Source organism: Mustela nivalis (assembly GCF_964662115.1).
Source record: "Mustela nivalis genome assembly, chromosome: 2".
Lineage (NCBI taxonomy): Eukaryota > Metazoa > Chordata > Mammalia > Carnivora > Mustelidae > Mustela > Mustela nivalis.
This window is the reverse complement of record NC_139021.1, coordinates 104,171,582-104,193,391: the sequence shown is the minus strand read 5'-3', so window position 1 is coordinate 104,193,391 and position 21,810 is coordinate 104,171,582. Positions and strand designations below refer to the sequence as shown.

At 38.8% G+C, this 21,810-nt stretch overlaps 1 protein-coding gene across 3 annotated transcripts in view; it reads left to right on the top strand.

The window, feature by feature from the left end:
- Nucleotides 1-21,810, top strand: part of RYR2 (ryanodine receptor 2) — a 733,452-nt gene that overhangs the window by 448,014 nt on the left and 263,628 nt on the right. For all 3 annotated transcript variants that reach the window (XM_082721308.1, XM_082721309.1, XM_082721307.1), the window contains exons 26-27: nucleotides 14,077-14,236; nucleotides 17,268-17,415. In XM_082721308.1, coding sequence (XP_082577434.1) covers nucleotides 14,077-14,236; nucleotides 17,268-17,415 — 308 coding nt within the window. The remainder of the gene's footprint in view (nucleotides 1-14,076; nucleotides 14,237-17,267; nucleotides 17,416-21,810) is intronic.

The following is a 21,810-nucleotide window of genomic DNA, read 5'->3' as shown; positions in this document are numbered from 1 at the left end:
ACTATGTTTATTGCCTGATTCTGCATCAGAACATAATTCTTGTAAAGATAGATTTCTTTGTTCATGTTATTTAATGATAATATCAGTAGTTCATAGAATAGGGCCTAAAACATTCTAGCATTGAATGAGTATTTGTTGTTGAATTTGAATTCAGTGTCTACCTCCCTCTTAACCACTGGGGCTACCTGTGTTTGGTACACTTACACGTTGGGGAGGAGACATTGGACATTGGATTCATGGTCCATCTCCTTTGATTTTGTTCTCATGACTGAATTAATGTCAAAGCAAACCAGAGCTGGACAGAAGTTAAAAGTTTAGAGGCAAATTTTATTCAGGAACTATGGCAATTGGGGAAGAGAGACCTCTGTATCAAACTGAACCCCATTTGGAATCCAACGAGGATGAGTGGGGATTTATTGGCACGGAGTGCGGGTGGGCAGTGGATAGAAGATTACTACTAGGAAACATCAAGGAGAAGGGAAATTCTGCACAACCAATTTGATAGGATTCTTGCTGATAAGATATCGGTGATAAGATATCAAGAAAGCGCAAAGAATGTGATCCAGTATCAAGGGTGGATTTTCGTTAAACTGATCCAGTAGGGTTCTTGCTAAAATGGAACTAATTAGAACAAGGGCAGAGCCTAAGGTCAGAGTCCCAGTCTCAAAAAGGGCTCAGAGGAGCCTGACTCAGGTTTGACCAGAGGGAGTGTCTTTGTCAATTACCTTCATTCATCGCTGCTGGCATCATATGGGATGCCTGTTTTCCCCACTGGTCTTTGGGTCTACTCTCATTTCTGTGAGTACTCTAGGTCATTGCTCTTCTTTTAGCTTCCTTTATAGGCTTAAAGGAAGCCTTTTAGGGAGTGCCAGAAACCTAAGAATACTCTTTCTGGCAATTTGGATATTGCAGCGTGTGGATGGAAGGGGTAGGGAATGTCACCTGTCAGCCTAGATTGGGTTGGTTGCAATGTCTTGTTTCTCTGAAGTTGTGCCATGCAAGGAAAGGGTTTGGTGTGGGAGATTTTAGGATCTGGCCATTTTGCTCAGTGTTCTCTGGGAAGCAAGACAGAAGTTCACCTTGGTGCTGGGATCTACCTGGTCTCTACCTGGTTAAGTGTCAGGGAGTTTTGGCTTCCTTCCAGCTCCCCTGTCCTCTAGGCTCTGGAACCTGTCTGGGTAGGAGAAGGAGTCTTTATCTGGTTTTCTTCAAGTCTCAGGGCATCTGCGCTTGCTTTTTTGATATTCAAAAGCATAGCTTTTAATATCAGAAGGCCTTTTATCTGAAAGACTAATGTCTCTGCAGTGAATTTTCAAAGCCCGTGTTAAAAATCCAAAAACCAAGTTTGGCTTTCTTTGGTCTCTCTGTTGCGTTGACCCGTTCTTGGGGCATTGGATACCTTGTGGTTTTGTTTCAAAGGGCCTGTGGGGTAGTGGAAGGCCTTGGAGTAAAAAGAAATTGATAAAAGAGGAGTTGGATGGGCTGGGGTAGGGAGGCCTCCCAGGCACATCCTCATATTACATTTACTTAAAAACAAAGAAGTGAACTAGTGGAAAAAATATATCCCTTGTCTGTTTCCTTTCTAATCTCTATACTGAAATTAATTCTCCAATATTTGTTTCCGGAGAAGGGTTTTTGAATTATCTCTCTATTCTTTCTGAGCAAATGTCAGCCCCGTATGCATTTTTAGTAGATGGGCTTCCAGCAAAACTTCCTTAATATCTCTGGTGTGCAGTCATCTGAGATTTTCCTGTTGGTTCCAAGGTACTTGAAGGGCTGATTTGGTTTGGAAATTTACACCTAACATCCACTGAACTTGGACATAATCTTTTCATGTTTATTGCACATCTTTTACAGCAGGATGACTTCCAAGCTTCATTTAGCCTGATTCCTACTAAACAAGTAAACTTGAGAGGTGGGAGAAGCTAGAAAAAAAAAGGAAAAGGTTCTTCTGCTTAGTGTTTCTCATTCTGCTGTGTTTTTTGTACACCACTTTAATTGCCCCTTCAGTGATATTATACTGCACACTTTTTTCAAGGGCTCATTTAGAATACCTGCTTAGGAAGAATGTAGGTCAGGTGGCAATGAAGTACAAAACTAAATTGCTAGTTAACGTGACAATTCATCAGTGGGGCCAAGTGCCATCAATTTTTTCTTCACATCTTCGTTAATTTGATGCAGATGAAACTGGCAGTTTACCAGTTGTGTTTTGTTTTATTTTTCTGGGGAAAAAGGTCCTTTAAAAAAGAAACTGAAGCCCAGTATATATAATTTATTAATCTTGCTGTTTTATTTTAATTATTCAATTGTATGCTACATCAGAATAAATTCAGAGCTAATAACTGCAAAAGAATTTGGATACCTTGGAAAAGGAGTATTTTGAATATATTTATTTCATCCCCTATATATTCCTCATAATCTAAATTTCAGAATGATTGATGGAATGGGGACTTTGAATATTAAGGTAAAAGAAGTTTAAAATGATGCCTGCTAAACAGCTAGATTGCAGGAGAAAGATAGCTGTTGACTGATTCTGGTAGAATTTTCCCAGGAAGCTCAAGAAAGTAGAATGTAACACATGGATGTCTTTAACATGAACTTTATGTATTTTGTATTAATTTAATTACTACTGATAGGACTTGTCCCTATTATTTGGACTATGAAATTCTACCCCCAAAAAACTGGTATAGCAGTATTTCTTTCATTTCTTTTACATTTCTGGGAATTAATCTGAAACATTACTTGAAACCACATAGCTTCCAAGGATTATGTCAATCACAATTTACTCCAAAAGCTTGGCTTTTTGTTCTTTTTCAACCATAAGAAGATATTTCCTACTAGCAGTTGGTTGGTTCATCTTTTTGTACCTAAATAGATTATATTATTAAGGTGAAGTGGACATTATTGGCCAAAGTTTATTTATGTTCTTTTAAAAAATCCCATTTTATGGGGCCCCTGGGTGACTCAGTGGGTTAAGGCTTCTGTTTTCGGCTCAGGTCATGGTCCCAGGGTCCTGGAATGGAGCCCCACATCGGGCTCTCTGCTCGGCAGGGAGCCTGCCTTCCCCCTCTCTCTCTGCCTGCCTCTCTGCCTACTTGTGATCTCTGTCTGTCAAAAATAAAATCTTTAAAAAAAAGAAATCCCATTTGGTTACAATGGTTTGATTCTTTGTCAACGTACACTACAAACAGAAAAAGAGTTTTATAAATCATTGTTGATACTGATTAATATTGGTTAGGTATTCATCATGTCAGCACATTTATCAAATACAGTAAGTTGAAGTATCTATGAATTTCAAAGATACTTGTATTTTACTGTTGTTGATTTGAAGGACAACAGTATGGAAGTAAGGTTCGGGTGAAATAGGACTTAGTAACTTTGATTTGGATGGGATTATTAGCCATTTAAAAGAATCGTTTGAAGCTTTAAATCCTTTCTTGAATGTGAGGAAATCAGGGTTATTTAGGAAAGTAAAATGAATTGTAGTCTGCGTCTAACAGAGAGCATGAACTAATTAATTATTATGCTGTGTTAAATCAACAGATGGAAATGCACCTCCGTGGGTTTTCCTTGTGATCACAGATTAAAGCAGCTCTATAGATACTCCATGTAAGAAGGGGAAATTTTAGAAAATCAAGAGAAATGCTTAGGGTTCTATATTATCCAGCTTTACACATTGGTAGAACTTATCTATAATGTTTGACTTGGAAGGACCTCCTTCCCACCCTCTGCCTTTCAAACATACCCCCCTATTGCATATGAGATATTGCTGGGATGTCTACCATTAGAACTGGTTGTAAGAGAGTATTTCCCTCTTTTCAAATGCACACATTGCTCATTAAGATGGTTTCAGCTCTCATCAAGTTGCTATTGAAAAATGAGAGAAGAAAGAATGTGTGCTCTTGGGCTACCCCGTGCTGGGTGAATGTGAGGAAATCAGGAGGGGAGGGTGTCAAGCAGAGATAGGAAGATGGGACAGCAGAGAAGACTGAGTTCTTTGTCATTGCTCCTAAGGTTGCTTCCAACAAGTCACATTAAACTTAGAAATTAGACTCTGCCAGCTTGATCATTTGTCAGTGCCTTGGAAATATATTGGAAGCTCTTTATTGAAAAAAATATTTTGTGAATGAGAACTTGTATATGGGCTGCGCTTACAGTTTATAGATATATCATTTATGATCAGAATTCTATAACATACAATGATTTATATGAGCTATTAAAAAATTCCATGTGGGACGCCTTGGGTAGCTCAGTTGGTTTAAGCATTTGCCTTCTGTCGAGGTCATGATCTTGGGGTACTGTGATCGAGTCCTACATTAGGCTTCTTGCTCAGTGGGGAGCCTGCTTCTCCCTCTTCCTCTGCCTGCTGCTCCCCCTGCTTTATGCTCTCTCTCTGACAAATAAATAAAATCTTTAAAAAGAAAAATAAGTAAAAAACTCCCATGTGGCATAATTATAAAACATTTTTTAATTTAAAAATATTGTTAAATACCCAGATGTTCAGAGTTTTGATTTAAAACAGAACAAAATTTCTCGTCTATAAATGTAGCTTATGATGTAAATTGAATGACATAAGGCTGTAATTAGCCATAATTGTTACAATTGCTGCACTAATCTAATCCACTTAAACAAAACAAAATATTTCTGATACTTTTGTCTATAGATAAATGATTTATAAAATACGAGATGTCTTATGATAAAATAGTAACTAAGGCACTTTCAACTTTATTCTTCTTAAAAATTATTTATTGCTGGAACACATTGATTCATTCAACATATTTTTATTGAATGTCTACCAACGATCAGACATTATTCTCCATTTTGTGGATAGCAGGGGACAAAGCAGTAGAATACCCTGCCTCTTTATGGTACCAGGCTTACCTGGTAATTCTGCTACCCACAGCCCAGAATACTTAAAAGAAAAAAGATTACATAGTTTTATCTCAGCATTTTCTCATGTTCTGGCTATTTTTTTTTTTAACTTGGCATAATTAGCTGGTGAATTTCCTTTGTATAAAGGAGAATCTTTGAGATGAAGATACATGTACCTTTATATTAATTCGGCATATAAGTTAATTCTTTTTTTTTATTTAAATTCAATTAGCCAACTTATAGTATATCATTAGTTTCAGAAGTAGTGTTCAGTAATTCATCAGTTGTTTATAATACCCATTGCTAATCACATCACAAGCCCTCTTTAATGTCCATCACCCAGTTACCCCATTCTGTGTGTACCCACCTCCTCTTCAGAAACCCTCAGTTTGTTTCCCATAGTTAAGTCTCTCATGGTTTTTCTCCCTCTCTGATGATTTCCCATTCAGTTTACCCTCTCTTCCCCTCTGATCCTCTATGCTGTTTCTTATATTCCACTTATAAGTAAAAACCATATGATAATTGTCTTTCTCTGATTGAGTTATTTTGCTCAGCATAATACCCTCCAGTTCTGTCCGCATCAGTGTAAATGGTAAGTAGTCATCATTTCTGATGGCTGAATAATTTTATATATGTGTGTGTGTGTGTGTATACATGTGCGCATATATATATATATATATATATATATATATATATATATACACACACACAGGGTGCCAGGGTGGCTCAGTCATTAAGCATCTGCTTTTTTTTTTTTTTTGATGTTTCACTTTCTTTTATTAATTTTTTATTTTTTATAAACATATATTTTTTATCCCCAGGGGTACAGGTCTGTGAATCACCAGGTTTACACACTTCACAGCACTCACCAAAGCACATACCCTCCCCAATGTCCATAATCCCACCCCCTTCTCCCAAACCCCCTCCCCCCAGCAACCCTCAGTTTGTTTTGTGAGATTAAGAGTCACTTATGATTTGTCTCCCTCCCAATCCCATCTTGTTTCATTAATTCTTCTCCTACCCACTTAAGCCCCCATGTTGCATCACCACTTCCTCATATCAGGGAGATCATATGATAGTTGTCTTTCTCTGCTTGACTTATTTCGCTAAGCATGATACGCTCTAGTTCCATCCATGTTGTCGCAAATGGCAAGATTTCATTTCTTTTGATGGCTGCATAGTATTCCATTGTGTATATATACCACATCTTCTTGATCCATTCATCTGTTGATGGACATCTAGGTTCTTTCCATAGTTTGGCTATAAACATTAGGGTGCACGTGCCCCTTTGGATCACTACGTTTGTATCTTTAGGGTAAATACCCAATAGTGCAATTGCTGGGTCATAGGGCAGTTCTATTTTCAACATTTTGAGGAACCTCCATGCTGTTTTCCAGAGTGGCTGCACCAGCTTGCATTCCCACCAACAGTGTAGGAGGGTTCCCCTTTCTCCGCATCCTCACCAGCATCTGTCATTTCCTGACTTGTTGATAAGCATCTGCTTTTGGCTCAGGTCATGATCCCAGGGTCCAGGGATCAAGTCCTGCATGGGATCCCTGCTCAGTGGAAAGCCTGCTTCTCCCTCTCCTACTCCCTCTGCTAGTGTTCCCTCTCTCACTGTCTCTCTTTCTTTCTGTCAAATAAATAAAATCTTAAAAAATAAATAAATAAAATCTAATTTGTCTGATATGTGGATTGCTATCCCAGCTTTCTTTTGACATCCATTGACACGATAAATGTTTCTCTACCCCCTTACTTTGAATCTGAAGGTATTTTTAGGTACATATATATATATATATAAATATATATATATATATATATATATATATATATTTAGGTATATACACACACACACACACACACACATACATACATACACACACACACATACATACACACACACACACACACACACACACCATATCTTCTTTATCCATTCATCTGTTGATGGACATAGCACTTTCCACAATTTGGCTGTTGTGGACATTGCTGCTATAAACATTTGGGTGCAGGTGCCCCTTCAGATCATTACATTTGTATCTTTGGGATAAATACCCAGTAATGCAATTGCTGGGTTGTAGGGTAGCTCTATGTTTAACTTTGTGAGGAACCTCCATACTGTTTTCCAAAGTGGCTGCACCAGCTTACATTCCCAGCAACAGTGTAAGATGATTCCCCTTTCTCTTCATCCTCGCCAACATTTATTGTTTCCTGAGTTATTAATTTTTGCCATTCTGGCTGGTGTGAGATAGTATCTCCTTGTGGTTTTGATTTACATTTCCCTGATGCCAAGGGACATGGAATGATTTTTCATGTGTCTGTTGGCCATTTGTATTTCTTTGGAGAAATGTCTTTTCATGTCTTCTGCCATTTCTTGACTAGATTATTTATGGTTTTCTTGGGTGTTGAGTTTGATAAGTTCTTTATAGATAATGGATACTAGCTCTTTATTTGATATGTCACTTGCAAATATCTTCTATTGCATAGGTTGCCTTTTAGTTTGGTGAATGTTTTCTTTGCTGTGCAGAAGCTTTTTATCTTGATGAAGTTCCAATAGTTCATTTTTGCTTTTGTTTCCCTTTCCTTTGGAGACTCGTCTAGCAAGTAGTTGCTGTGGCCAAGGTCACAGAAGTTTCTGCTTGTGTTCTCTCCTAGAATTTTGATGGATTCCTGTCTCACATTTAGGTCTTCTAACCGTTTTGAGTTTATCTTTGTGTAGTTTAAGAAAGTGGTCCAGTTTCTTCTTCTACATGTGGCTCTTCAATTTTCCCAGCACCATTTATTGAAAAGACTGTCCTTTTTCCATTAGATCTTCTTTCCTGCCTTGTCAATGGTTAGTTGACCATAGAGTTGAGAGTCCGTTTCTGGATTCTCTCTTCTGTTCCATTGATCTATGTGTCTGGTTTTGTACCAATACCATACTGTTTTGATTCAGCTTTGTAATAGAGCTTGAAGTCTGACGGTGTGATGCCACCAGCTTTGATTTTCTTTTTCAACTTTACTCTGACTATTCAGGGTCTTTTTTGGTTCCATACAAATTTTGGGATTATTTGTGTTAGCTCTGCGAAAAAAAGTTGATGGTATTTTGATAGGGATTGCATTGAATGTATAGATTGCCCTAGGTAGTGTAGAGATTTTAACAATATTTGTTCTTCCAGTCCATGGGCATGACATGTTTTTCCATTTCTTTGTGTCTTTCTCAATTTCTTTCAGCAGTATTCTATGGTTTTTAGAATACACATCTTTTACCTGTTGGGTTAGGTTTATTCCTAGATATCAACATTTTTTTGGTGCAGTTGTAAATGGGATCAACTCCTTAATTTCTCTTTCTTCTGTCTCATTGTTAGTGCATAATGCACATAATGCAACTGATTTCTGCACATTGATTTTATATCCTGTCATGTTGCTGAATTCCTGTTGAGTTCTTAAAATTTCAAGGTGGAGTCTTTCAGGTTTTCCACATAAAGTATCATGTTTCCTATGAAGAGTGAGTTTGACTTCATTGCCATTTTGAATGCATTTTATTACTTTTTGTTATTAGATTGCTGAGGCTAGGACTTCTAGTACTATGTTGAACAACAGTGGTGAGAGTAGGCATTGCTGTTGTGTTCCTGACTTTAGGGAAGAAGCTCTCAGCTTTACCCCATTCAGAATAATATTCTCTGTGGGCTTTTCGTAGATGGATTTTACAATACTGAGGTATGTTCCTTCTATCCCTACACTGTGGAGAGTGTTAATTAAGAAACGATACTATATTTTGTCAAATGCTTTTTCCCATCAACTGAGAGGATTATATGGTGCTTGACCTTTCTTTTGTTAACTCATTGAATGAGTTTGGAAGTTTTCCTTCCCTTTCTATTTTTTTTGAAACAACTTCAGAAGAATAGGTATTCGTTCTTCCCCCTGGGAAGCCATCTGGCCCTGGACTCTGATTTGTTAGGAGATTTTTAATTACTGCTTCGATTTCCTTAATGATTATGGGTCTGTTCAGGTTTTCTATTTTTTCTTGTTTCAGTTTTGGTAGTCTGTATGTCTCTAGGAAATGCATCTATTTCTTCCAGAGTGCCTAATTTGTTGGCATATAGCTACTCATAATATGTTCTTCTAATTCTTAGTATTTCCTCAGTGTTGGTTGTGATCTCCCCTCTTTCATTCATGATTTTATTAATTTGGGTCCTTTCTCTTTTCTTTTTGATAAGTCTGGGTAGTGGTTTATTGATCTTATTAATTCTTTCAGAGAACCAGCTTCTAGTTTCATTGATCTGCTGTTCTTTTGGTTTCTGTTTCATTGATTTCTGCTTTAATCTTTCTTACTGCTTTTCTCCTGCTTGGTTTAGGCTTTATTTGCTGTTCTTTCTCCAGTTCCTTTTGGTGTAAGACTAGCTTGTATATTTGAAACTTCTCTAATTTTTTTGAGAAAGGTTTGTGCTGCTATGTATTTCCCTCCTAGGGCCTGCCTTGCTATATCCCAAAGGTTTTGAACAGTTGTGTTTTCATTTTCTTTATTTCCATGAATTTTAAAAATTCTTCTTTAATTTCCTGGTTGGCCCATTCATTCTTTAGTAGGATGCTCTTTAATTCCAAGTGTTTGAGTTCCTTCCAGATTTCCTATTGTGACTTAGTTCAAGTTTCAATGCCTTGTGATTTAAAAATATGCAGAAATATTCCCAATCCTCTGGTCCTAGTTGGGGCCTGATTTGTGACCCAGTATGTGATCTATTCTGGAGAGTGGTCCATGTGCACTTGAAAAGAATGTGTATTTTGTTGCATTAGGAATGAATGCTCTGTATATATCTGTGATGTCCATTTGGTCAAGTGTGTCATTCAAAGCCCTTATTTCCTTGTTGATCTTATGCTTAGATGAGCTGCCCATTGCTGTGAGTGGGGTAAAGTCCCCTACTATTATTGTATTACTATCAATGTGTTTTCTTTATTAATTTAATACTTATAATTGTTATAATTATATACATATAACTATATATAATTATATAATTAATACTTATAATTGTTAGATGTTCTTGTTGGATAAACTCCTTAAGTATATATAGTGTCCCTCTTCATCCCTTACTACAGTCTTTGCTTTAAAGTCTAATTTGTCTGGGATGCCAGGGTGGCTCAGTCATTAAGCATCTGCTTTTGGCTCAGGTCATGATCCCAGGGTCCAGGGATCAAGCCCTGCATGGGATCCCTGCTCAGTGGAAAGCCTGCTTCTCCCTCTCCTACTCCCTCTGCTTGTGTTCCCTCTCTCACTGTCTCTCTTTCTTTCTGTCAAATAAATAAAATCTTAAAAAATAAATAAATAAAATCTAATTTGTCTGATATGTGGATTGCTATCCCAGCTTTCTTTTGACATCCATTGCCATGATAAATGGTTCTCTACCCCCTTACTTTGAATCTGAAGGTATTTTTAGGTCTAAAGTCCATCTCTTATAGGCAGCATATGGATTGGTCTTGCTTTTATCCAGTCTTATACCCTGTGTCTTTTGATTGGAGCATTTAGTCCATTTACATTCAGAGTAACTATTGAAAGATATGAATGTAGTGCCATTGTATTGCCTGTAAAGTCCCTTATCCTGTTGATTGTCTCTGTTTATTTCTGATCTATGTTACTTTTGGGCTCTCTCTTCAGAGAGAGAGATAATTTATTTAATATTAATAATATAAAATAAAATTTATATTTTAAAATATAAATTTTAAAATAAATTTAAAATTTATTTAATATTTCTTACAGGGCTAGTTTGGTGATCACAGATTCTTTTAGTTTCTGTTTGTCCTGGAAGCTCTTTATCTCTTCATACATTTTAAATGATACTTTAGATGGAAAAAGCATCTTTGGCTGCATGTTTTTTTTCATTTAGCACCAAGAATGTGTCATTCTGGCCTTTTATGGCCAGCCAGGTCTCTGTGGATAGGTCTGATGCCAGTCTAATATTTCTATCATTGTAGATTAAGGAGTTCTTGCCTCAAGCTTCTTTTGGGATTTTCTCTTTATCTCTGAGATTTGCATGCTTCACTATTATATGTCAGGGTTTTGATCTATTTTTAATGATTTTTGAGGAGCGTTCTCTCTACCTCTTGGACTTGAATGTCTGTTTCCTTCCTTAATTATGGAAGTCCTCAGCTGTGACTTGCTCATATATGCCTTATGTCCCTGTCTCTCTTCTTTCTCTGGGACCACAATAATTCTAACATTGTTGATGGTATCGCTAATTTCTTGAAGCTTCCCTTCGTGATCCATTCGTTGTTTTTCTCTCTTTTCCTCAGCTTCCTTCTTTTACATCATCTTGTCTTCTCTGTCACTGACTCTCTCCTGCCTCATTTACCCTAGCTGTTGGAGCATCCAATTTAGAATGCATGTTAGTTGAAACATTTTTAAATTTCAGCCTGATTAGATTTTATTTCTGCATTAAGAGATTCTCTGGTGTCTTTTATGCTTTTCTCGAGCCCAGCTAGTAACTTTATAATTGTTATCCTGAATTCTAGGTCTGACATTTTACTTATATCCATATTGATTAGGTCTGTGGCACAGAGTATTACTTCTGTTTTTTTCTTTTGTTGTGAATTCTTCCTTGTAGTTATTTTGCCTAGAGAAGAATGGATGAACAAGGGAATAAAATAAAAAATATCAAGGATGACTCAAGCAAAATACCAACTAAACAAATCTGAAGAGGTCTGAAACCAAAAATGAAAAGAAAAAGGAAAAAAGAAAATATAATTTCCCAAGTGGATAAGACAGGGTGGTCCACTTGGTCATGGGTATATTTTGCTCTGTTAGAAGACCCTAAATCCCAAAATTTCAAAGAAAGCAAAACATATATATACAAAAATGAAATTGAATACAGTGAAAGGAAGCGAAAAATGAAGACTATATCTATAAAATATAAATGTGAAAATGAAAGTTTTAAAAAAAGGCTAAAAAATAGAGTTGCTAAAATAAGAAAGTAATTGAAAAGGGGGGAAAAAGATTATAAACTGAAAGATAAAAGAATCATGAGAAAAAACCCTCGAATTCTATATACTATTTTCCCCTCACACTGGAGTTTTGCAATTCTGTGAGTTTGGTACACTTGGTGTTACACTGATGTTATAGCTAGTTTTCTGGGGGAGGAGCCTGCTGCTCTGATTCTCAGATGCCTTTGCCTGGGTAGAGTTGCACTGTCCCTTGCCAGGGGACCAGTCTCAGTGTAAGCTGCTTTGGGTTGCTCTATGTGGGTTTTGTTCCCCGAAGGATTTCTGTGGCCCATTAGAGGACAAAAATTAAATGAAAATAAAAATGGCTGTATCCCTGTTTCTAGCCCTGGAGCTGAAAGATCTTGGGCCCCTAAATTCAGTAAAAATTCAGGGAAAAGCAGTCTTCACTTTTATGTGCGCCGAACTCTGCAGACTCCTTCGAAGCACACCCTACTTTTCTTCCCAGGGGAGAGAAGAGGGTTCTCCCAGGCCTGCCACATGTAGGCCTCCCCGCACGGAGACTAGTCTTCTGATTGAATTGCTGTTCACGGTTTATGGCGAACTGAGCTGAGATCCCACTCCTGGGCTTGCTGACCATAGCCAGTTTCCTGCTCCAGTGCTTGGGAGCTCTGCCAGCTCAGGCATCCCCATTCTTTCTGAGACCACAGGATCCCACCTAGAATTTTGTCCCGCTTTGCCATCTGAGCACCTTTCCAGTAGGGTTGTCTCTCACTGGAGCAGATTTTTAAAAGTACTGATTTTGTGCTCTGGGGCTGTAACACTCTCTGGGAGCTGCTTACAGAGGTTCCCTCCCCTGCTGTTCATCTTCCATCTGATTCAGTTCTCCACACCTCCTACCGTCCCCAAAGTGGTTGCTTTTCTATTTGTAGAATTCCAGCAATTCTTTTCTTTCATCTCAGGTTGAATTCGTAGGTTTTCAGAATGATTTGATAGTTATCTGACTACATTCAAGGGACCTGATGAAACAAGGCTCCCTACTTTTCTGCCATCTTGCTTCCTTCCACCAAATCTTTCAAAAACTATAAATCAGAAGGCTGATTATCTGCCATGTCCTATTTCAAGTACGATGGCATTTTGAAAAATGGATTAGAAACAAATCTGACCTCAAGGCCTGGTTGACTATAGGTAATACAACAATGACAGAAGAACAGAAGAGAAGCAGCTATAAAACAGGTTTTGTTGGAATCTCAGTAGTTAAAGAGAATGAGGTGACTGTGTGTATCTGTGGGGGGTCGGGCAGTATTATTGCCCTAATATGTACATGCTGGAAACTTGGTATTTTTCAATTTTATAGCTCTTATGAAAGATGAAAACCTACACTTGTTTTAGTGCTTTCTCTCCATTTCAGCATATAGAAGTAGTTTCAGGTAAGAGTTCCTTAAAACCCAGGCCTTCATTATTTTTTAGATGGTTAAATACCTGGGATTTTCTTTTTTTTTTTCTTTTTTTTTTTATTTATTTATTTTACAGAGAGAGATCACAAGTAGGCAGAGAGGCAGGCAGAGAGGCAGGCAGAGAGGCAAGCAGAGAGGCAGGCAGAGAGGCAGGCAGAGAGAGGGAGGAAGCAGGCTCCCTGCTGAGCAGAGAGCCCGATGCGGGACTCGATCCCAAGACCCTGAGATCATGACCTGAGCCGAAGGCAGCGGCTTAACCCACTGAGCCACCCAGGCGCCCCAATACCTGGGATTTTCTACCCTCTGTCTTATCCAGATGCTTCCTAAATTATATAACTAAGAAAGAAAATAGGAAAATAACTTATAAATACATTAAAATTTACCTATAGAATAATAAATAGCTAGTATCTGTAAAGATCCACAGATTCATTAAATACATAAATATACAAATTAATGCAACACTTAATAGTTGAAGAAAATGAGAATAGGAAGAGAAATCCATCAGATGTTTTCATTGATAACCAGTATTTTGGTGGTTTGTACTATAGAAGAGCCTCAAGAGTTAGGAACTCAGTAAATCCTTCTCAACTTTGAGAGATTGGTAACTTGTCTCATTTTGCTTTCACTGGCATAAAAATTAAAACCAAGATTGTGTGGCCTTTCTACTTAATGAGTTATTAACTTAAGTGAAGGGTTCCAGGCTTGCTGACCAGGTAACCACTGTGGTTAAATGAACCATTAGAAGTAGGTATGGCCATAAAGAGACTGGTATAGGGATTTTTCAGCTTTGACTTTTTCAAAAAGGCCAATTACATATTTCTTTTGTTTTGCCTTATAGTTACCAGCTGACAAGTGGGTACAAGCCTGCCCCAATGGACCTGAGCTTTATCAAACTCACCCCATCTCAGGAAGCGATGGTGGACAAGTTGGCAGAAAATGCCCATAATGTGTGGGCCCGGGATCGAATCCGGCAGGGCTGGACTTATGGCATCCAACAGGTATGAGGGGGCTTTAGAGCATGGAGGCTGAGGTTTGTTTAAGTGCCAATCAGCATCGTTCGTAACAGGGGAGATTAAATAATTATTGTTTTGAAACTCACATACATGTCTTAATATACGTATGCAGTGACACACCTGTCCAGTGCTGGACTCTGGAAGTCAGATGACCATAACCCTGAGTAAAAGCAGGGAGTTTGAACCACCACAGTGATTTATTATGTGGTTTCATGGCATTTCTCTCTCTCTCTGAGATTGTCTTTAAGGAGAAACTTCTGAAATATGAGAAGATTGATATACAATAATAATAAAAGAGGTCCACCGTTCCTCGTTTGAAACCCTTGGGGCCAGATGAATGTCAGAATCCAGATATCCTTCGGTTTCTGGAATGGCGATACGGTGATCGATTACATGCTTCTTAGCACCCTCCGCAGGGCAGCAGAATGTAAATTACTATTTGTTCAGCACCGGGTAGGCCTGATCATACCAAGAGGGGATAAATAAAGCCTATAAACAGGCTTGCTTCAATTCAGATCACGTTCTACCACCAACTGAGTTTGTGTTAAAGTTAGTCAAGGATGGGTTTTCTGAGGTTTCTGGATGTCAGAGTCGTGGATCTCTCTCTATTAATGGTGGCGCTGGTGGGAGTGACTAACAGTCCGTGAGTACACCAGGAGGTGTCATCGCCGAGGGGCCGAAGAACGCATTTGAGCCTCTCACCTCTGAGTCCTCGTGTGACCCTGGCAGGCTTCTTAAATTCTCTGAGCTACTGTTTCCCTCGGCAGTAAGGAACTTAACGTCATTCTATAACTTACTTGTGAGAGAGGCTCACAGCAGTGCCTGGGCAGACCAAATACGTAGGGTGGTTTGCTCTTAAATTAGGTGGCTGTCCCTTACAGGAGCTTGACACATATTCTCTTAAACTCTGACAACAGTTCCGTGAGGGAGGAATCCTTTTATTCCCAGCTGACATATGGTGCACGGGGATCCTCCTTGGGCACAGTTTGCCCAGCGCTCTGCGGCTAGCAGGTGGCAGACCCTGCTTGGGATCAAGCCTTCGGACTCCAGAGCCAAGATGCTTCACTGCCTTGTTGCAGTGCCTCTTGGCAGCTCAGTTTAGGCTTCCTGTACTTAGAATTTTTCAGGAATAAAATGGATTCTTATTTACAGGCTTAGACTATGGTCCAGGAAACAGCCTAAATATTGGTTTGAAGAAATGAGTTTTGAAAACCCGTGTAAGCCAGTGACTTCTTGCTATTGGGAAGGCCAAATAAAAATGGAAGAGCCTTGATATACCTCATAAAATATATTTTTATATTGAATTAAGCTGGTTGTAGCTGATGAGAATGTCAACACTACATCTGCTCCAGCATTGTTTCTATGTGTAGGGGTGTGTGTGTGTGTTTGTGTATGTGTGTGTGTGTGAGAGAGAGAGAGAGAGAGAGAGAACCTGAACCTTATATTCCCAGATGGATGAGGGGTTCACACTGGCTCTGCAAAAGGAGGGCTTAACTTATCTTGAAGACCACGGAGCTCTGTCAGACAAATGAGCAGTTCCCTAAGGTCCCTGTCTTCAGGGTAGGGGCGCTCCTTCCTGTGCATGTGTTTCCTCATAAAAGCACAAGGCTCTGTTTGAACCTGCTGGAGCTCTCATTTAAATCATTTCCATTCCTTCCCCCAGGTCGCACCCCATCCCTCCACCGCATTCCCCACTGACATAGCCCATGTTTGCCAGGTTATTTGAATAAGTGTCTTGAATTTTCCATCACCTTCTTGTTAACATAACCTACTGAAAGTCCTTGAGAGTGGTTTCCTCAAATTACCCTCTTCTCTGTCTCTCGAGCACAGCTGCTTTCAAACATGAGTGTGCGTCGGATCCCCTGGGGAGCTCCTTTTAACTGAGTCCCAGGACACCATCTCAAGAGAGGAGGATGATTCATTTAATGCTTCAGACCTTCTATAGAGGAAAAGTTTGGGGGCTAATACCACGTTGAAAGAGAGGAGAGCAGGGTAATGTTTATAGTGTTAGTTTATTTGGTGTGGCTTTGGAGTGGTGCTCCCCACCAAATGACCTAGGCGACCTTAACCCCCAATGTGTCCATCCGTGTTCATGTATTCAGGAGCAGGTGTTCAGCACAAATTTGCTAGAGAGAGGGGAGAAGACAGTAAGAAAAGCTTTCCTTGCTCTTACCCAACCGAGACAAACCCCATCCACCACGTGGCATATTTGTTTTGAGACATTTGGGAAGGATCTACAGCCTTGTCATTCTTAGTCAAGCTCAGGTTCACCTGAGAATTGAGAATGCTTCTTGAGATCTGGAAAGTCCGACAAAATCTGCAGCAGAGTCTCAGGCAGTGGATGAAAGGAAGCACTTTCTTTTGCCAGGATAGTAGGATAGCTAGCTTTCTGGCTTTGCCAACATCAGTGCCATCGCATTTTAAACCTGGAGCCTCTTTTGTCATAAACAGTTCATGAGTTTTGTAGGTATTTCAGTATTTCTGCTATTAACAGGTTTCACAGGTTGATAGAGTCACCTTAATGCATTACTCTTCAGGCCATTTGAGTTCATAGAATGGCTGTCTATAACATGCTGAGTTTTTCCGAGAAAGAGACAGCAGCCATATGTTGTTTGTGGACTAAAATCACTGAAAAGTGACCAGTGATCATTTGGCTCTTCTTGTAACAAAGACTTGTCTGTCAGCTTTGCAAGGAAATTCCATGTTTTCTAAATTCACAGGTTGCCCTGTGACCCCTGCAGATGGAAGGTGGTTGAAGAGATCCTTCCAGCTGGCTTGGTTGTTGTTGTTGTTTACTTCTTCTTCTCCTGGGGAGGGCCTGCAGTCACTCATCTGATCCATCTTTTCTATTGCTAGGGGTTCAGTAACTTCCATTACCTGAAAAGACTAAGGTGGTGGGGAAGGGGCAGCTTTTACCTCAGGGGCCTCACATTCTATTATATTTGGAAGCTGTCACCCTTCCAGAAGGATTGCTTTAGTCCTACTTTGACGATGGACACCTTTTCTCTTCCTGTAGGATGTAAAGAACAGAAGAAACCCTCGTCTGGTTCCCTATGCCCTTCTAGATGACCGCACCAAGAAATCCAATAAGGACAGCCTCCGTGAGGCCGTGCGCACGCTGCTGGGGTATGGCTACAACCTGGAAGCGCCAGATCAAGATCATGGTATTTTTTTTAATAAGATTTTTATTTATTTGACAGACAATAGGCAGAGAGGCAGGCAGAGAAAGAGAGAGGAGGAAGCAGGCTCCCTGCTGAGCCGAGAGCCTGATGCGGGGCTCGATCCCAGGACCCTGAGATCATGACCTGAGCCGAAGGCAGAGGCTCAACCCACTGAGCCACCCAGGCGCCCCCATGCTATTTTTTTAAAAAGATTTTATTTATTTATTTGAGAGACAGAGAGACAGAGCATGAGGGGGGAGGGGCAGAGGGAGAAGGAGAAGCAGGCCCCTTACTGAACAGGGAGCCCAATGCAGGACTCGGTCTCAGGACCCTGAGGTCCTGACCTAAGCCAAAGTCAGGCACTTAATCCACTGAGCCACCCAGGCATCCCCAAGATCATGGTATTCTGCTTTTCCTTTCTTCCTCTCAGGTATCGAAGTTGTGTGGTAGTTCTTCAGAGCCAAATAATTAGCTAAAAGGGCAGCATACAATGGGTCCTTTGGGATGTCATCTAGTTTGTAATTTAGGACAGTGGTTTAGGGCATTTTTTTTTTCCTGAAGGACGGTTGAGGGATTAGACTCATCTCTCATTTGAGTGTCTCAGGACCACAGTGATTCTGCTGGGGGGAGAAACGAGAGAAACCTTCCCAAAGAGTTTGATATGAACAGCGTACTCTCTTAACTGTGGTACAGCTCCCACCCAACCCCACCCGTTCTCCTTCAAAAGAGTTGATTTAGTTGTTTAACTCGTGTCTTCTGAACTTTCATTATTTATACTCATACCTAGAGGTAATATTAACTAATTATTGCAACATTTTGCTTTAAGATAAGCGCATTAGAATAGGCATTCAATAAATTTGTGTTGAAAAAACTGGGTTTTCAGAGGTCTTTATAAAGAACACATTCCCCCTTAAATAATACCTGTTAAGAATATGGTTTAAAATATCAGTACCAATTCCTTTATCCTTTGCCTGAAGTTTGACTTGGTATGACTCTCCATATTTTAAAATCGGCAGAGTGAAATAAACAATGTGTGTTTCCTGATAGTGCCTGTATTTTTTTGATAGAAAATTTTTAAAAATGTATCCTAATTATTCTCTAATGACTAACATCTTCAGTGTTGTATCTCTGCATAGAAATCCAGACTGTAAGTAGTAATAATAGCTAATGTTTATATAGTGCTTGTCATGTGCAGCAGGTGTTTCTGAGACCTTTATAATTACGTGATCCTCACAGGAGTAACCCTATGGGGTGATCCATGCATTAAGCTCATTTTACAGAGATGCAGAGACTTCTCTGCCTTTCTGTATGCTACGTTGCAGGTGGAGAATCCCATCCCCAGGCATTCTGACTCCAGACTTCAGTCTGTGGAGTTGATTCAGTAGGTCGTTAACATCTCAAGAGCTCTAGTAGATGGGACGCCTGGGTGGCTCAGTTGGTTGGACGACTGCTTTCGGCTCAGGTCATGATCCTGGATTCCCGGGATCGAGTCCCGCATCGGGCTCCCAGCTCCATGGGGAGTCTGCTTCTCTCTCTGACCTTCTCCTCACTCATGCTCTCTCTCACTGTCTCTCTCTCAAATAAATAAATAAAATATATTTAAAAAAAAAAAAAAAAAAAAAAGAGCTCTAGTAGATACTGAATCCTAACATTTGCTGCCAATAAAATTAGGTATTCCCTTGGTAACAGTGGTGTTCATAATTATACCTCCTTATTTTCTCTTGAGGTCAGTTTTATAGCAACAAATATTTGGTAGACCCTTATTAACTGGGTGCTATCAGGTGTGGACGGTATGAGAGGGATCCGTGTCTTAAAGAGTCTATAGTCCATATGACCACTGGAATAGAAATAGACAATACAAAGCTTCTTACCTAAGATGTAACAGAATAAACCATAAGTTTTTTTTTTTTTTAATCCATTCTTCTGTTGATGAAGGTTTGAATTGTGTTCAGTTTTTGGCAATTACGAATTAAACTGCTATGAAGACTTGTAGACAAGTCTTTGTGAAGACTCAGACTTTTCATTTCTCTTCAGGTAAATATCTAGGGAGTAAAATTACTGGACCATGGGACAGATATATTCTTTATAGGAAGATTCCAGATGGTTCTGCAAAGTTACTCCCATGACCAGTGTATGAGGGTGCCAGTTGTTCCCACATCCTGGCCAAGGATTGGTAGCTAATCTTTCTGATTTTAACTGTTCTGGTAGATGCAAAATGGAATCTTGCAGTTTCAATTCTCATTCTTCTCATGAGTAATAATGTTGAATTTTTTTTCTTGTACTTACTGGCCATTGGTATAAGTCTTTTATTTCCCCCCTGAATTTATATTCAATTAAAAATTTGGGTGTTTTTTTTATCTTTTTATTGGATTATAAGTATATGTAATTGTAAGCATATATATAAATTTTCTGGGTATAAGGGCTATGTCAGATATTGGAAATAACTCCTCGTTGTTTCTGGGTTGTGCTTTCATTTTCTCGGTGAGATCTTTCAGAAAGCCCACCATTCTTAATTTTGATGAAGTCCTTTATGATTTTTTCCCTTTATGGTTGTATATTTTATGTCCTGAAAAATCTTTGCCTGTGCAAAAACAAAGATTCTCTCTTGTGCTTTCTTTCAGAAGTTTTATTATTTTACTTTTTTGTTTAGGTCTGTAGTCTAATTTGAGTTGAGTTTTGTTTGTGATGAGACACTAAGGTCAAGGTTTACTTTCGTCCTGGTCGATATCCAACTGTCTCAGCACCATTTATTGGAACAGATTATCCTTTCCTCATTAAATTGCCTTGGTACCTTTGTCACCTATCTATTGACAGTTGGGTCCTATCGATCAAGTATGTCTGTCCTTAATACCACACTACTGTCTTTATTATTGTAACTTTTTAACAAATCTTAAAATCAGGTAGGGTAGTCCTCTAACTTCTTTAAGAGTTTTGTCAGCTTCTTTTTTTCTTTGCATTTTCTTACATTTTAGATCCCCACTTGTAAATTTGGTTTGGATGGGCTTACAGCAGGCTTTGTAGGTCAGTCTAGGGGAGAATTGACATCTTAACAATATTTAGTCTACCAGTTCACAAACGTGGCATATCTTTCCTCTTTTTTTTTTTTTTCTTTTTGTCTTTAGTTTGTCTCCAACTTTCAGAGTAGAGGTCTTGCCCATTATTTTATAGAGGCATCTGATATTTTGGAAATATCATACATTAAATTAGTTTTCACTTCCTTTCATCTTCTAGTTGTTCACTGAATATGAGAAACATTATTAGTATATACATATTATTATAATTATATCATGTGGTCTGGCAGAATTCATCTTACTTTTTTTTCTTTCTTTTTTACTCTTTTTCTGTGTACAAAGTGTTTACAGTTTTCTACCCACATAACCATAATGTTTTCCCCTCCCCCCTCCTGTATTTTACTTTTTCCTTTATAATTATCATGCATTTTTTGTCTTTTGACTTAGTGAACTGGTTAAGACTTAGAGTGTTTATTAGTAGTGGTGAGAGAGGTTATCCTGCCTTCACTTCATAGTGAAACATCAAGACTTTTTCCCTTAAGACCGGGAACAAGGAGAATATCACACATATCGGAGTAATGCCAATGGTGATCAAGGATTAAGAAAAAGGAAAAACAAACAAAAACAAAACAAAAAGAGCAATAAAGGAGACTTATACAGACCAACAGAATAATATGAATGAACTGAGTAGCAGAGTCTCTGTTGGAGCTCCCAACACATGTTCATACACATACACACCCTCTCCCACACAGACTTATATGGACACACACACACATACACGAACACCCCAAAAAGTAAAATGAAAAGTCAGATGAGAAAACATTCTAGCATCGGAGCTGGTTAAAATCACGATGTGATATTATGAAGGTGTTAAGTACAATGAAATGCTGACAGGAAGCGCTCTCAGGTGTTTCATATTAAGGTTAAAGAGCAAAGTCGTGAAGTCTGCAAAGAGCGTGGTCCTATTCTCGTTATAACAAAGAATATATGTAAACACTTGCACACGCACAGAGGGACTGCGAATAGACACAGAAAACAATGGTAACAGTGATTACTTCCAGGAAGCATAGCTAGATAGCCGGCAGACAGCTGTGGGAGGGAAGATTTACATTTTGCCACATATCATTTCTTTTAAATTTTATACTCTATTTGCATTACCCATTCAAACAAAAGAAATGAACTTTTTAAAAAAATTATGGTTGATATCCAAGAAAGGAAGTGCATTTTACCCTGTACAAGGACATGTGCAGTATATGCCAGAAATAAATAGTGATGATTATATTTTATTTATTTTTATTTTTTTTATTTTTATTTTTTTAAAGATTTTTATTTATTTGGCAGACAGACCACAAGTAGGCAGAGAGGCAGGCAGAAAGAGAGAGGAGGA